Source organism: Empidonax traillii, unplaced genomic scaffold (genome assembly GCF_003031625.1).
Source record: "Empidonax traillii isolate 1590-97213 ecotype Southwest subspecies unplaced genomic scaffold, ASM303162v1 scaffold465:size698125, whole genome shotgun sequence".
NCBI lineage: Eukaryota > Metazoa > Chordata > Aves > Passeriformes > Tyrannidae > Empidonax > Empidonax traillii.
In genome coordinates, this window is record NW_020955658.1 from 172,421 (window position 1) to 188,073 (window position 15,653).

The 15,653-nt window shown below is 44.9% G+C and overlaps 1 protein-coding gene across 1 annotated transcript in view; it reads left to right on the top strand.

The window, feature by feature from the left end:
• Window positions 1-15,653, top strand: part of GLG1 (golgi glycoprotein 1) — a 71,374-nt gene that overhangs the window by 43,500 nt on the left and 12,221 nt on the right. The window contains exons 5-12 of the mRNA XM_027895740.1: window positions 1,282-1,485; window positions 2,153-2,224; window positions 3,691-3,874; window positions 5,239-5,453; window positions 10,569-10,690; window positions 11,306-11,407; window positions 13,251-13,404; window positions 15,033-15,170. Coding sequence (XP_027751541.1) covers window positions 1,282-1,485; window positions 2,153-2,224; window positions 3,691-3,874; window positions 5,239-5,453; window positions 10,569-10,690; window positions 11,306-11,407; window positions 13,251-13,404; window positions 15,033-15,170 — 1,191 coding nt within the window. The remainder of the gene's footprint in view (window positions 1-1,281; window positions 1,486-2,152; window positions 2,225-3,690; window positions 3,875-5,238; window positions 5,454-10,568; window positions 10,691-11,305; window positions 11,408-13,250; window positions 13,405-15,032; window positions 15,171-15,653) is intronic.

Here is a 15,653-nt window from a genome sequence, read left to right on the forward strand (position 1 = left end):
GGGATTTTGGGGTTTTTTCCCCCTCTTTTTTTTTTTTTTTTTTTTTTAAAGGGAAAAACTGCTTTTAGCCCTTTTAAACTGATTTTATATCAAAGTTGTGTTTACAACTTCGTAATTGGCCGATTCTGCCTGTGCTCCAAGTGTAGCACAGCTAAGGCATGAATCAAAGGCTGCCTGCTGAGGAGACACGTCAGAACAAAAAGATTTGGAAGAGTTTGTGTGGCTTTGAGTAGTTGTGGTCGTGTTTTATGGAGACTGCTCTCTTACTCATGCTCCTGCAACAGCAGTGTGGATGGATCTGCTTGACAGAGCGAGCTGAAGGGATGGCTCTGAAACGGGGACTGCAAATGCCAGGCTGGGTGATTCAGCTGAATGTGAATATGCAGGCCTTGTTGCATACTCCAGGTAGGATAAGCAGAGCAGCGTAAATTAAGGTGGCCTTCACAGGAAAAACTTGCAGAAAGCCTTGAGAAGAATTCATGTTTGTTAGGGGAACCAGACCTTCTGCAGAGGTATAGAGGGAGCAATGGTTCTCTTTCTAAACACGTAGAAAGGACGTAGGAAACTAAATGGAGCTTTGCCCAGCTTCTTCCAGGCTTTCAGACAAAGCACAGGCTCTCTGTGTTTGTTGACAGTCGCTGCTCATAGTCCAGAGTTGTGTCCAGGCCTGTGGGACAGTGGATATGTGGTGCACAGCATTGGGCCAGAACTGCTTTGTCCAAGACTTCATTTACCCTTGAATGCTTTGCAATTTTTTATTCTCCTAATGGAGGAATTAGCACTGAGAAGCCTGCATTGGTCAGAGCTCCTTTGTGGCCTTTTTAGCATCACGAATTTTCCCCACTCGAGCTGAAGGCTTGTCTCGGCGTGGCAGAACTATGATTTTTCTCTCCCAAGTATGTTCTTAATGTGATGCTGTTGCTTGCTGTTGCTATGGTGCCAAGAGAGCTGTGTCAGATTAAAGATAATTTGGCTGTTTTGGTAAACTGCTCTGAGCAGTGTGACTAAGTAGTGATAATCTCATTAAGTCACATTAAAACAAGCCCACAGCATTGGAGGGGGGATTTCATGGTGACCATCAGCAGGATGGTGGTGTATAAAGTGTGGTTAGTACAGATATTAACTGTTGCCTCCTCTGAATGTGAATGTGGTTTAGGCTGAACTTTTGGAAGTCTATATGTAGACAGTGTTGCTTAATTAATATGGTTCTTTGCCAGAATCACAGATCACTTGATTATGTAAATGGCTGTTTACAGGCATTGTCTCCTCCTTCTCCCATAGGATGCTCACTCACAAGGAGAGGTGGTGGCATGCCTGGAAAAAGGCCTGGTGAAGGAGGCAGAGGAGACTGATCCTCGAATTCAGGTTTCTGATCAGTGTAAGAAGGCAATTCTCCGTGTTGCTGAGCTCTCCTCGGATGATTTCCACTTGGACCGGCACCTGTACTTCGCGTGCCGAGACGACCGGGAGCGGTTCTGTGAGAACGTGAGTGCTGTGCTCGTGCCTTGTCTCTGCAGCAATCCATGCAAACAAACCCACAAACCTCTGCTGGAACAGCAGTGAGACACTAGATTGGAGCCTGAGTGGGGGTGCATAATATTGCAGATAGACACCTTGTAGCTGTCATTTTGCAGTAAATCCAGTATTAAATGCACTCACCCAACAAACAGGCCTTATTTCCGGGGCGTTAATGAACTGAATTGTTGTAAATGAGCATCAGAGCATCAGATGAGCATCAGAGCTGGCGTGGCAGGCAGTGGGGAGGAGGCAGTGGAGGTGGGTGACCTCTCCTTTCTGCAGCTGTGAGCTGTTTGCTGCACAAGGTAAGCCTGGTCTGCCCTTACTGTAGCACTGCTTCTCCTTGGGGCCATGAGCTGGAAAGCTGCATCGTTCAGTCTGGAGTAGCTTGTGCCAGCTGAGAGTCTTCACACTAACAGGGTGATGAGCACGACTAGATTTTTTTAAATGCAATAAAATTTTAAAGATTTTCATTGCATAGAAGGTATTGCTGTCATTTGAAATATTAACTTTCTAATATGTTACTAGTTCAAAAAAAAAAAAAAAAAAAGAAGCCCTTAGGTGTAGTTCAGCCCTCTCATTAAGCATTGCAGGTCTTAATATTAACTGTAAATGGTTCTGTTCTGTTCCACAGACTCAGGCTGGGGAAGGCCGGGTCTACAAGTGCCTCTTTAATCACAAGTTTGAAGAATCAATGAGTGAAAAGGTAGGTATCCTACTGAGACAAATCTTTACTGCAGGAATCATCGGATCATTCCTCAGTCCAGGCTGCATTATTCTTTTCCAGCGTTGAGGAAAATCCGTCGTCTACGTGGTCGGATAATTGGCCGCTTTAACAAATTCTTTTACTTTGATATTTTTGTGTGTCAAGTTTCAGCCTTTAAAGTTAAGGATTTAAATAAATCAAAGCTTTGGGTGGGTAATTTGGGAGGCAGACATGCAGCTCAAGTGGGAGCACTGTGATGGAGTGTTTAAAGTAGCAGTCACATCGTGCTGGGGTGAGCCCTGGGTAAACGCTGTCCTAATGCACAGATTAGAAACAAAATGCCCGAGTTCCTCAGCACATGAAGCTGCATTTGTGTCATTGTTCTACTGTTTTCAAGTAGCACATCCTCTGGGAAAGATGCATAGCTCAGTTCCTGAAGTTTTCCTTGTGATTTTCCTGAAGATGTGTTTTGCAACAACAGCAAAAAAAAAATGTTTTTCTGGACAGCCAGTCCTGAAAATAGTTTGTATTTGTCTAGGGACAGATTTGGGAAGGCAGCAATGCCTTCAGTGATTTTTGGAAGCAGCATCGTAGTGTTTTGGATTTTATGGAATTATATATAAACTGTCTGAAACAATATGAAGATGGATGTCTGTAAAGATCTTCCCAAAGAAGATCCACTGAAGGAGCCCGGTTCAGAGTCCTAGAGGGATCAGACTAATTTCCTGTTTCCCTTACCTTATTTGTGCACTGTTCCCCTTCCTTTCAAATAGGCTGAGAGTGGACAAATTGACTGAGCTATTCTGAATTTCCTGCCACCCTCAGATTTAATTTTCGTATAATTTAAACCAAAAGCTGCGAAGTGTAGCAGTGTTTTTACAGGCCCTTTTTTGGATGAAATTTAGAGGGTTGGTCGTGCAGCTGCTGGCTTTGGGTTTGGCCACAGTGCACCCTCGTGAACCTCACCAGTTGTGGAAAATGGCTCGAAATTCCCACGGTTAGACCGTTTTATCTGCTGTCATCTGCTCAGTGCGTTGCAGAACAAATCCGAGGAACACACTATTTTGAAAATGTGACTGGAAAAAGTTATTTCTTGAGGGCATGGGGTGAACATGTACCACAGCTGGGATAAATGTCAGCAACCGATCCTAGTTACCGGGAATGAGTCACACTCTCAGCCACAGCTCTTCACAAAGAGCTGGATGAATGTGCAGTTTTGAGAAGTGCTCTGCAGAGAGCTGCTGCCTTTGAAACCCTTGATCTGTTGACCTCAGTGGGCATTGTTAACTGTGTGGTTTCTATGAGACAAATGCAATTTAACTGCAGTCCGGCTTAAACACATGAATTTGAAAGCACGAGTTGTTTTTTTTTGAAATGCAACTTGGAAAACTTGAAAGCAGCAGGGCCAGCTCCGTGCCACCAGCACACAGAAGCTGATTCCATCACCTACCTGTGTCCCCCTGCAGTGCCGTGATGCCCTCACCACCCGCCAGAAGCTGATTGCCCAGGACTACAAAGTGAGTTACTCGCTGGCCAAGTCCTGTAAGAGTGACCTGAAGAAATACCGGTGCAATGTGGAGAACCTTCCCCGCTCCCGGGAAGCCCGGCTGTCCTACCTGCTGATGTGCTTGGAATCTGCAGTGCACAGAGGTGAGTGCAGCTAAAGGCTCGCTGGGACCACGATTTTAAAAGTTTCTTCACCTTCAGCGTTAATTGACAGTCTCTTTCTCCAAGCACCTTTTTCCAGGCTTTGGTTCAGAGGCAGGTTTCCACATCGTGATGCTTTCCCCACTCTCTGTTGTGTTGTTGAGGAGAATGGCTGAGTAAACCTCTGCTGCTGTCTCCTATTGTGTAGACAAGAAGTTTAAAATGCAAAATACCAAATCCCACTTGGACTGCTGATGTGTAGTTGCAAATCCTTCTATTCACTGTGAAGTCAAGCAGCTCTTTTCCTCCTTTGTGTAGTGAGCATTAAATATGCTACAAGGTTAAAACACAGCATAGAGAACCTGTTTATCCTCGCTCAGGGAAAGCCAGGGATACTCAGTCCTCTGCCTCCTGTAAATGATGTCTTTCCTTGCAGTTCAGGGGCTTGGGTAAATGCCTTAATTTCTCTAACTCTATTTTTTTCTAAATAAAAGAAGGTAAACATGAGAATATTATTTTTATTCATTTAAATTAGCGTAAGCTGGACATGCCCTAACACCAGCTGCTGTCCCAAAGGCATTAAAGGGCTGAATGCAGCGGGACCATGCTAAAGGTTCTCTGTGAAGTTGCCATAACCTGTGAAATGATGTGTTACATCAATCCTCTGGATCTGCACTGGAGAACTGCTTGTTTTTCCCTTGGCGTGCTGGGTGTCTTTGATTAAAAAAACACCAACCCTAACTGTCTACATGGGGACTGCAGGAAAGCTTACAGCAGATCCAAGCATTTACTACAGCTAGGTTTCTGTGTAGCTGCAGTGGTTTATTAGACACTCCACGCATGCTCTTGTTCTAGGCTGGTTTTTGGCTTCCTGAGCATTTATGTGCTGCTGCTCTAGAAAACCTTTTCCTCAGAGAAAACCTTTAACCTGCTGTCCTGACAAATTCCTCCCCCAGTTACATATCAAACTGGTGAACAACCAGAGGAGACTCACACTGTGGAAAAATGAGCCCTTGAGCATATGGGGTAAAGCTGTTTGTGCTGCAGAACTGCAGACCCACCGAGCGCTCTCAGGTGTTCTTCAGAACAACTCCTGTACTGTGAAATCCAAAATAAGGTTCTCTTAATCTTTCAGGGAATCCTTTTTTAAAAAGCATGTTGAATGCTTAGCCTGGCTGTATTTTACAGGTTCATTTAAGTGACAGGAGCTACCACAGCCCTGGTTTGATGGCCAGCACACTGGTTGCAGTCTGGCGTCGTTCAGAGCGTGGACCTTGTCCCTGCTCTTCCCACACAGCAGCAGCTCAGGTCAAGAAGGGCTCTGCCAAGCACTGAAACTAAACCACATCGTTGTTCTCTTGGCTCAGGTCGACAAGTGAGCAGCGAGTGCCAGGGCGAGATGCTGGATTACCGGCGCATGCTGATGGAAGACTTCTCTCTGAGCCCGGAGATCATCCTGAGCTGCCGAGGGGAGATCGAGCACCACTGCTCGGGCCTGCACCGCAAGGGCCGCACCCTGCACTGCCTCATGAAGGTCGTGCGGGGAGAGAAGGGCAACGTGGGGCTCAACTGTCAGCAGGCAGTAAGAGGCTCTTCTGTCACTTCCCCTGTGGTTTGCTCTGGTGTGTCTGTTGTTGCTGGTGATGGAGGTTCTGCTGGGGAATGCTGGAGGCAGTCGTAAATTGCTCGTGGTATGAAGTGTAACTTGGTATCTCGCAGCACACTGGTGGTAATGGTGGGGCTTTTCCCCCCTGAGAAAAGTACATTTTGGATTGTCTTGCTCTGGATTTTGTACTGGGTCTCCCGTAGTTCTTCTCCCACCAGCTTTCAAGTCGTTAAATTCTCTCCTGGGTGCAAGATGTAGGGAAACTTGCTTTTTGTAATTTTAAAATATTCCCTCTCCACTTTCCCCCCTATGCCCTGTCCTTGGAAATGCACAAAACCTCCTCGAAGCACCTTCCCACTCAGTTTTATTTGTATTTCATTCAACTTAAATGATGGAAACGGAACTTCAGGGACAGAGAGTTGCTGCATGCTGGTGTAGTTGCAGCCACTGAAGTAAATGCAGTTTTTCTCCAAAATACCTTTGTAAATTGGGATAATTCTTTTTGCCTTTTCATTTTAGTCCAGATACATCTTGTTTGGTGGGTTTTTACATTGAAAACAATAATTTAATTTTTGTCCAAACTTGTTAGTGCTTTTGAATACGTTACATTTTTGTACTTAATACTTGCTTTTCATGACCTGTGAGCCCAGAAAAGTGACATCAATGACAAAACCTGGTGAGGGAGTGTTAGGACTGATGCAGGAGTTTGGGGACATGTATGACTTTGACTTCCTGCAGTATGTGGAACCAAGAGCTTAAAGCCTGAGCCCCAAGTGGTGCCAGTTTGTGCATATTATCACAGGTAAATTAATATCTGTTCAGTTTTCATAAGTGTTTGGTGATGAAGCTCATCTCTGCACAAACACCAGGTGTGCTGGTGCAGCAGCTGCGCAGTTTGAGTCATTTCTGCGGGGAGCTGCGGTGTGTGACTTGTGCTTTGCAGCCTTTGTGGGGAAAAAAACGACTATTTGTTTCTGTTCAAATGTGAAAATGAATCTGCTGCCTCCGAACCTGATTATTTGCAAATTGTCATCAGATCAGTTCATCTTGAGAACAACTTCCAGATCATGAAGGGTGAGTTAGGAACAACTCCTAAGTCAAGACAGGAGACCCCCCAAAATGATACGAGATTTCAAACTTTTGGAGAAAAATATCTGTAGAAATCTATAGCAGGTTTGGGGGTTTTACACTTCTCTTATGCTTGAGATACTGCTTAATTTTTGTACAGTAAGTTGATGCAATAAGATTTGTCCATGACTCCCCTTCAAGTTAAATGTGTTCTGTTCTCTGCAAAACACAGCAGGAGCAAATTAAGTGTTGATTTTATAAAATACAATTAGCTTGTCCTTGTTCTTATGGGCAAGAGGAAATAGATTATTGCAAGAATGTGATAAACATTCCAACGATCTGAGTTCCTGAAGACTGGCATGGTGCTGTTATAAAACAGCTGACAACTTCTGAAGTACTAAATAATTTATTGTTATCCTTGTATTTGAATGGTAAGGGTTGTCTCAGCTGTCAGTGGCTTTGTTCTGTTTTGATTTATTGTGTTAGAATCAGCTTCCTACTTTTACCTTTCAAATTAGCTTTTCAAGGAAGAGACTATTACTGCCTGAAACCCTTGCAGATACTGTGGGACTTGTGCAGTAGGCTCCTTGTCATGTGACAGGCCCTGAAGATGGCAGGTTAGACATCCATCCTTTCAGGGTTCCTTTTGGGTACCTAGAGAGCACCTCTGACATGGTTCTGCTGTGGTTGGTGGTGGTGGCAGTGCTGGTCTGTGGCACCTCTGCATTTCCACCTGCAGGAACAGAGTAGAACAGCAAGGATGCTCTGGGGGGGTCCCCGCCAAGCTGGCTGCAGTGCTTTGGGTCCATCTCCAGATGTCTTCCCCACACAGTCAGAAGCTCATGTCTCCATGATTTTAGCAGCACCATTAGGGAATGCTAAAGCAGCTCCTTGATTTCTTGGCTGCCTCAAAGCAATAGGTCTTGTGCTGAAATTCTTCCTCAGAGAAGCTCTGTGACCAGACACACCTGCCTGGACAGTTTGGCCGAGGAAACTGGGAGTTATCATCTAATTTGGATCTGGTTTTCCTGTTGTGTCTGTGAAGGTTTACTCTGATTCGGCCTGCCTTAGGAAGATGTTTGCCTATCTGCCAAAAACAGCATCAAGAATCCTAAAACAACAACACACAACCAAAGAACCTCCGTGATTTTATTTTCCTACAGGAGCATCTGCTCTTACCCTTTCCTGCAGGTAGAATATGAGTGAGCATTTGTATTTAAAGCTGTCAATGAAATGCATTCCCAGACATTCCCAAAGCCCAGTGTTTAGGTCTGAGAAGTTCCATCTCTTGTGAGACACCTCAGCCAGAGTGATCTTGCATACAGGAGTTACTGTTCACACTTACCTGTGCTGTTGTGCAAGGAGCAAATCTGTCCCAAATGTCTCAGCTGTGTGGGGCTTTTGCCTCGGTTTTGGTCAGTCAACTTGCCAAAATGCCATTGTGTCCTGTGAATGGTGGGAAGAACAATGGCTTTCCGTGCAGCATAAGTGGTTCAGCCCAAGTTAGAAAAAGAACTGAGTGTGTGCTCAGCCTGTCTTGCCACACTGCGATTTTTAGGGATCCTCCACGTGGGGAGGGCGGGTCTGCGATTCACTAAGTCTTCAGACAGCACATAAAGTGTCACTTAATTGTGAGCATCAGCTCTCCAGCTGTACTGGCAATGTCTAGCACCTGTGGTGTTGCTTAGTGGAAGGGATATTTTATACTAGAGCTGTTGACAAATTGTTTTTCAAACATATGGCTTCAATGGTGCCCTGGTCTCATCTTTGTTTTTTTTTTCTGTTCAGTCCCTTGAGTGTGTAAAATTATAATCCCTCCTTAAAGGGCATATGTTTTTTTGTTTTCAGTTTCTAATACAGCTGATAGTTCATTCTTAGTTGAGCTGTATCAGGATAAAAGTCCAGAGGACTGTCAAGTTCATCCAGCTCCTTTTCTTCAGCTGCAGGGGTTTGTTCTGGGAGGAAGGAAAATCCTTTACAACCTTCACTTTTATCACTGTGCCAAATTATTCCTTCTTCCCTGCAGTCAGGGCAGCTGGCTTGGTGCTGCACATCTTGCATGTGGTTGAGAACTGAGACAGTGAATTCTGCAGTAGTTCCCATAACAGGGTGGAAGGACAAGGAGGTGCTTTGCTGCTTCCAAGCTCTTGTACCCAGTGGGTTTTGGCCTCTTGATAGCAACAAAAATACCAATTAAACTGAGATCTGAGGAAGAATCCTGCCTACATAATGCCCTGTGTGTCTAAGAAAGTGTTGGGTTTGTGGTTCTATTCACCCAATTTTCCTTGAGGCACCAATTCCACTGATCAAACTGGAATCTTTTTAATACATAAACATCTGACACAAAGGGATGCCAGCACTTTATATCCAGAGTATTGCCCGTCCATGCAGGCTGTGTGAGTGTGCACCAGCAGAACCACAACATTCTTCTCCTCCTTGCAGTGACTCTTGCAAAGTTTGTAAAGAACATGTCACTTCTCACTTCTGCTGATCCCTGTTAGGAACTGGATCTCGTATTGGCTTTTATTGGACCACTATAAGATGTTTATTTATTATTTTTATTTTTATTTTTTAGTGAAAATATCCCAAGAATTTTGGATAGGCAGTGCTCTTCTGATATGCCTGCATCCCTTAGAAGCTGAGGCTGGGCATAATTAAGGGCAAGTTGCAGGAAATTCTGCTTTCCTCCCAGGCAATCTGTGGTCTGGCCTGATGATTATAAGTTTCCTATTGGATAAGTAGTGCTAGCTGGTATTTTCTCCAGTTCTCTGATGCTTTTTTTTCTTCCCTGTGTTTTGTGATGTTAGGGCTTTGCCCCTGAGAGTTTCCTGGATGGTGTTTAGGTGTAGACTTTGAAAGGTGGAGGATAAAATTGTGACTGTGCTTTTGATTTAGTTGGGCTGGGGGCCAGTGACAAAAATCATTAAGCAAGTGTCAAGATGTTAACAGCACAGACCATTTGATGTCGGTGTGCAGTTGCCTTCTAAGCAACCTCTCTGCCTTTTTTTTTCCCTTTCCCCTCCAAATCTGTCAGCTAAAAATGTTTGCCTGTCAAATGATGATACCAGTCTGCTGTCAGACAGTCTTGGGGAATTCACAGGTTGATGGAAAATGAAGTGGGGCTGAGTTAGAGTCCAGAAACTACTGATTAATTGGGATTTATCCAAATTCCCATCCCCTGGCCCAGCAAACTCCTCCCAAATTTATGTTCAGATGCCATTGACTGTTTCTGGATCTGATTTTGAAACTTAGTGCTAAACATGCTACATGGTGTTTCCTTATTAATAAGAGAAAATTCTTTTTCTGGAGCTTTTGTCAGAATAACATTTTCACAAGAAGAAAAGACTTGATGGAACTGTTCATACTGTATTTACCTATGACAGCTGAAAGTATTTTGAAGTCATAAAGGGAGTGGTGGAATATATATATATATACATGTATATATAAATAAATAAAAGAGCAGGCATCCCTGAGGAAATCAAGGATTCTTCACGGGGCAGCAGAACAGGACATTTTATCTTGTATTGCAATAAAACCTTTGTGTCCTCTCCAGGCAATTCAAAAAATTGTTTTAAGTTTCATTTGTAGTTGGTCAACTGGTCTTTGAGCATTGATTTGGGTTTCAGTTGGAAATAGCCTTCATGAAAATATGACAAATCTGCATGCCTGGTATCCTCAGCCTTATGGAATGAGGTTGCCACCAAAGACTAAGATGGATCAGAAATAACAGTATGCAAATGTTACCAGCTCAGTTCTGTAAATTACTACATAAGTGGTCCAGCTTCACAGTTGACCTTCAGTGTGTGACTGGTCTCATCCAAAGCTCCTGGGCTACTTCCTAATGCCCTCATGCTGGGCTCCCATGTCTGGAGACTGAGTTGACAGCACAGGCACTTAAAATCAAACACTGCAGGGCAGAGGCCGTTCGTGGTGGCGTTGCTGCTGGCATAGAATTGCCACACTGAGAGGCTGGAATTGAGGTTGTTAACGTTTGTCCTCCTGTCCGCAATTTCTTTCCTGCAGCTCCAGACGCTGATCCAGGAGACGGACCCCGGTGCCGATTACCGCATCGACCGCGCGCTCAACGAGGCCTGCGAGTCGGTGATCCAGACAGCCTGCAAGCACATCCGCTCCGGAGACCCCATGTGAGTCCTGCCACTGGGTACTGACTGTGTGGCTCAGCAGCAGGACTAAAACCTGCCCAGAAATAAAGGAATCCAGAGTGGCAGTTCCTGCAGGGCTGCAGGTGTGAACTGAGCTCTGTGTCCCTTCTTGCTGGACAAGCAGGCCGTGTTTTTCGTAAAGTATTTTTGTCAGGGGGCTGGTTTAGCACTGGTGAAGGATTTGGCTATCTCAGGCACTTAGATTTTGTAATATCTGTAATATTTGATGTGCTCACTTCCCTAACTGCAGGAATCTTTAGCAGTATGACAAAGTGAGGAGCCTGGAAAGGCCAGGTGAGCAAGCCCATAGTGCAGAGACAGGTGCCTTCAGTCTGAGAATAAATTCTCCCCCGAGACAGATTTTCTGTAGAATGCTCCTGAAGATTATTGTTGTATGTCAGACTTGCTGAGATAACTAAAACAATGGAATTTAAAAGGGTGCAAATCTGATACACAGTTGGTTTAGATCTAATCTTTTGGAAGGAAAAGAAAGATCTTCACTGTGTTTGAACATCTTATCTGTGATTCATTGGAAAGACTGATTTGCCCAAACCAGCGTGATTATAACAGTCTCTGGCCTAACTTTTCTGTTTGCAGGATTCTGTCTTGCCTGATGGAGCACTTGTATACTGAGAAGATGGTAGAGGACTGTGAGCACAGGCTCCTGGAGCTGCAGTATTTTATATCTCGTGACTGGAAGTGAGTACTGTAACATGAGATTTGTGCTCACTTGGTGTTCGTGTTCAGTGTTTGTGTGCATTAGCAGTTCCTGGTAAAGCAGCACCACTTAGGAGTGTTCAGAGAGGCTTTTTCAACGTGCCAGGTCTGTAGGGTGCTAATGCCTGTCGAGAACAGTAGAAGCAAAAGCTGCTTAGAAAAGGTGTGATGCCACTTAAATCAGGTACTCTCTTAGAAACGGTGAAACCCTGAAAAGTGCTCAAGTTTGGGCTCTGAAATTCGATGCAGCTTTAAAGAAGTCTGCCTGGCTGTACTGAAGTTGAAGGTCACTTTCTGTGCAGGTGGCAGCCACTTGCCTCTGCTCTGATTGCTACAATATGGGACTTATGGAAACAGAGCTTTCAAGTATAACAAAGGGAGGCTGTGTGAGAAACTTCCTGCTTCCATTTCTGCCTTTTTTTTCAAATTCTCTGGGTGTGATTACAGTAGAACAGATGTAATACCCTTTGGAGCACTGCTTTTCCAGCTTTCTCATCCAGAGATGGCCGTGCTTTGTTTTAAATGAATACAAAGCCCCTTGTGTCTGTGCTGGTTAAGATGAGGAGAATATAAATGTGATAAACACGACCAGTGAGGAAGGAATAAGTGTTTGGCTTGTCTTCTAAAGAAGATTGAGAGGTGAGGAAGTGGAGTACATTAAATGGGATTACTGCAAGGCATTGAATAATTGTTCTCAGTGGCCACAAAGAGTGTAAGGCAAGAAGTCCTGGGCTTCGATTACTGCGAGGGGTGTGTGAACCAAACATCAGGAAAATCTGCACTCATAGCAGGTCATCTCTTTATGTGCAGCATTGCCAGTGGTTAAGAGTTGGCATTCTCTGTGAAACTTCTGCTTTTAAAATACATGGGGCTTTGTGAACCAGAGAGTTTATGTCTCTGTGGTGGTTTATTTAGTCATCTCAATAACTGTCTCCCTAGGTACACAAAAACACTTAATTTTTCCCCCTTCCTGTTTCCCTTCATTGTTAGTTCTCCTGCCTGTACCGTGTTTCCAGCAGGTAATTCATCGCTTGAGCCAAACTTAAATGATTGAAAGCAGGACGACTGAGTATTTGCATTTTACTGGGAGTAAAGATAACTCAAATTTATATTGCAGGCTGGGCAGCATTAGCTCATCTTTGTTTAACCACTGTTCCCCAGAACTGGCTTTTAAAAGCTGTTGCATTTGCTGTGCCCCTCCACTGACATCACTTGATGTTTGTCTTCTGTAGTTTTGTAGAAATCTCAGGTTTCCTTTTTGGAAAGTTAGCAATGTCTTACTTACCTTTCATGTAATTAACTGCCATCCTAAGATATCTGCACTTGTGTACAAAAACAAGAGATGCTGAGTCTTCAGTTGGCTCAACTCCAGGGCAGACAGAATTAATCCAGCTCAGATTTTTGTGGAAGTGGTGTTTCAGAATGGCAGCAGTACAGAGAGTGCACACAAGATATTAGACAAGCAAGCTGTGGTGTGTACCTGCCTTTCTGCTGCTCTAGGACATCAAGGAGATGATTTCTTTTCTCACGTGGCAGCATTTGGCTGGTATGCTGCACAACAGAATGGGAGGTGCTTCAAGAAGCGTTGAAGGTGTCATCTGGAATTAAAGATTTCGGTGTTATTTTTGCAAGACCACGGAGCTGATTCCCAACTGAGCGATGGGCATTTTTCTGCCTGTTGGTTCAGTTGGTCAGACGCTGCTGCTGAGCGACGTGGTGGTGGTGCCTGAGACTCGGAGTGGATTTTCTGCCTCAGAAGCCTTTCAGAATATGAAAAGCCTTCCAGGTTTGAAGGCAGTGCCAGTGATGCCCCTTGTGTTTGCAGGCTGGACACGGTCCTGTACCGCAAGTGCCAGGGAGATGCCTCCCGTCTGTGCCATACCCACGGCTGGAACGAGACCAGCGAGCTGATGCCTCCAGGGGCTGTTTTCTCCTGCTTGTACAGGCATGCCTATCGCACAGAGGAGCAGGGGAGGAGGGTGAGTGCTGGTGTGCAGCTTGCTGCTCTTTGATCTGGGGTGGGAGGGTTGTTTGAAGTTGGACACGCTGTGATAAAACTGCCAGAACTCGGGAAAGCTGCTGCAGAAGCATTTACCACAGGGGGTAGTGGCACTGCTGTGGGTGCCCAACTCCTCCTCAAGAGTGCCCTGAAGGTGGCTGTTCTGGCCCAGCAGGATGTGCCACGGGCCACTGGGGGGAACTGTGTGCTGACACCGACCTGAGTATCTGTTCAAATGCAGTGCAGGTCCTTCTCCATGTCTTTCCAAAGAGGAATGTGATTCCTTGCAGATAGCTAGCATAGCTGCAAAATTAGTTTTATGCTAAAAGAGTTTCAGGCTCAGCTTTCCTTGGCTGTTTCTAATTAAGTTTTGATTTGTGTACAGCTTCAGATTATACTCCATTAAATTCTTCCTACTGATAAAACACATCCTTCCAGTCCTTTGAGCATGCTGTCCTGATAAATGTGCTCGTGCTGCCTTTAAAGAAGACAGTAGGGATCTGACTTGCTGCCCTGCAGCCTGGAGATCCACTATAATGCCATCTGTAGTTCTCAGAGCTGCTCTTTTCAAGTGTGCTGCCCTCTCGTGCCTTTATCAGGGCACTCAGTTGAAAGCAGCTGGGTACTCACTTGCATTTCTTCTGGCACTGTGGTATACACAGCCCCTCTAGCACTTGGTGGGTTTACACAGTGGCCTGGCTTAAAAATTAATTTCCACAGCTTGATTTAAAAGGTCTTTTGTGGCAGAGGTCAAGTATTGATTGAAAGCATCTCTCTTTTAGGAATAATTTTTATTTAATGCAGTTTCTTAGTCTGCTGAGTTGAGACTTTTTAATTCCATTTTATATTAGTGCTGACCAAAGAAATCAATAGCCACCCTGCAAATAATCTATCAGAGAGAGAAAAGGGTTTTAAATGTGTTTTTCTAGCGGAAAGTAGGCTAAGGGAGCAGCTGTCATTTTGAAATTTAGTGTTGGAGAGCAAACTCTTGGGAGGTTCGACCTGTACTTCTTTCCAGTGCTGTTGACAAAATGCTCCATAGCTTCCAGTGGTTTGGATTTTTAAAGGTTTGAAGTTTTAAGCTTCAGCTGGTGCATTTTAGGTCTGATAAGCACCATCCCGGTATTCCTTGGTTTTCTACAATTTGTTTCTTCCTGTCTTTTTAAGTGCTGACTGATGTGCTGCAGTGGGGATTGCTGAGCAGAAATTCCAGCTGGGACTGTGTTTGCCTCATTCTGGGCTCCCCGTTTGGTATCGAGGGCATGAGCTATTTTGACTTTCTTCTCCAGCAGCTTTGAGTGAAGGGGGGTGGTGCTGTAGACAGCCTAGGGACCTGCTCTGCTATCTCATTTCAAAAATCAAAGTAAAGGTTTCAGAGTATAAAATTTAATTTTAGTGGAATCAGAGGAGCCTCTGTCCGAAGTAAATGACAGAGCTCCAAACTCTTTGGGAGCCCAAATCGCTTTTGGGGGGCCTGGTAGACCTGCGCTTCCTGGGATTGCTGATGGCATTTGTGGCCACTCTCAGAACTTCACCTGACAGCATCTTCTTTGCCCTGTGTGGATTCAGAGAGCCCCTGTGCCTAAACAGCCCCTGCCCTCCTTGCAGCTATCGCGGGAGTGCCGAGCAGAGGTGCAGAGGATCCTCCACCAGCGAGCCATGGATGTGAAACTGGACCCAGCCCTGCAGGACAAGTGCATGATTGACCTGGGGAAGTGGTGCAGTGAGAAAACAGAGACGGGGCAGGTACTGTACACGGGATCACTGCTGCTTTGGTGGCAGAGCTGCAGGGGTGGGGCAGGGCAAAAAGGGCTTAAAGGGACATCTTGTTGCGGGCTGCCTCTTTACAGCAGAGAATGTGTTAAAAATTAGTGCAGTGTGAAAGAGAATCTACAGCAGACTGAGAGGTGGAGATGATACAAAGAAGCTTTGCACATACTGTGTGGCTTCACTGGGTTCCAGTGTGTAGTGGAATGAGAAGGGGAAGGGGGTAGATTAGCAAGAAGGATTGTAATGAAGCAACCCCACCCCCCTCAACCTCTTACGTGTAATATTCTATTACAAGCTTGACATTTCCCACATAAACTTTATCCCATTTCCATTTGGCAAATAGTGACATGCTTCCTGTGTTTATAGAGAACTGAACTAACATCTGCAGCTACTTAACAAAAGTTTCAACAAATACTTTCCTGTTAAATTGCTGTGCCCTGGGAGGGCTGTAGGGAAGGA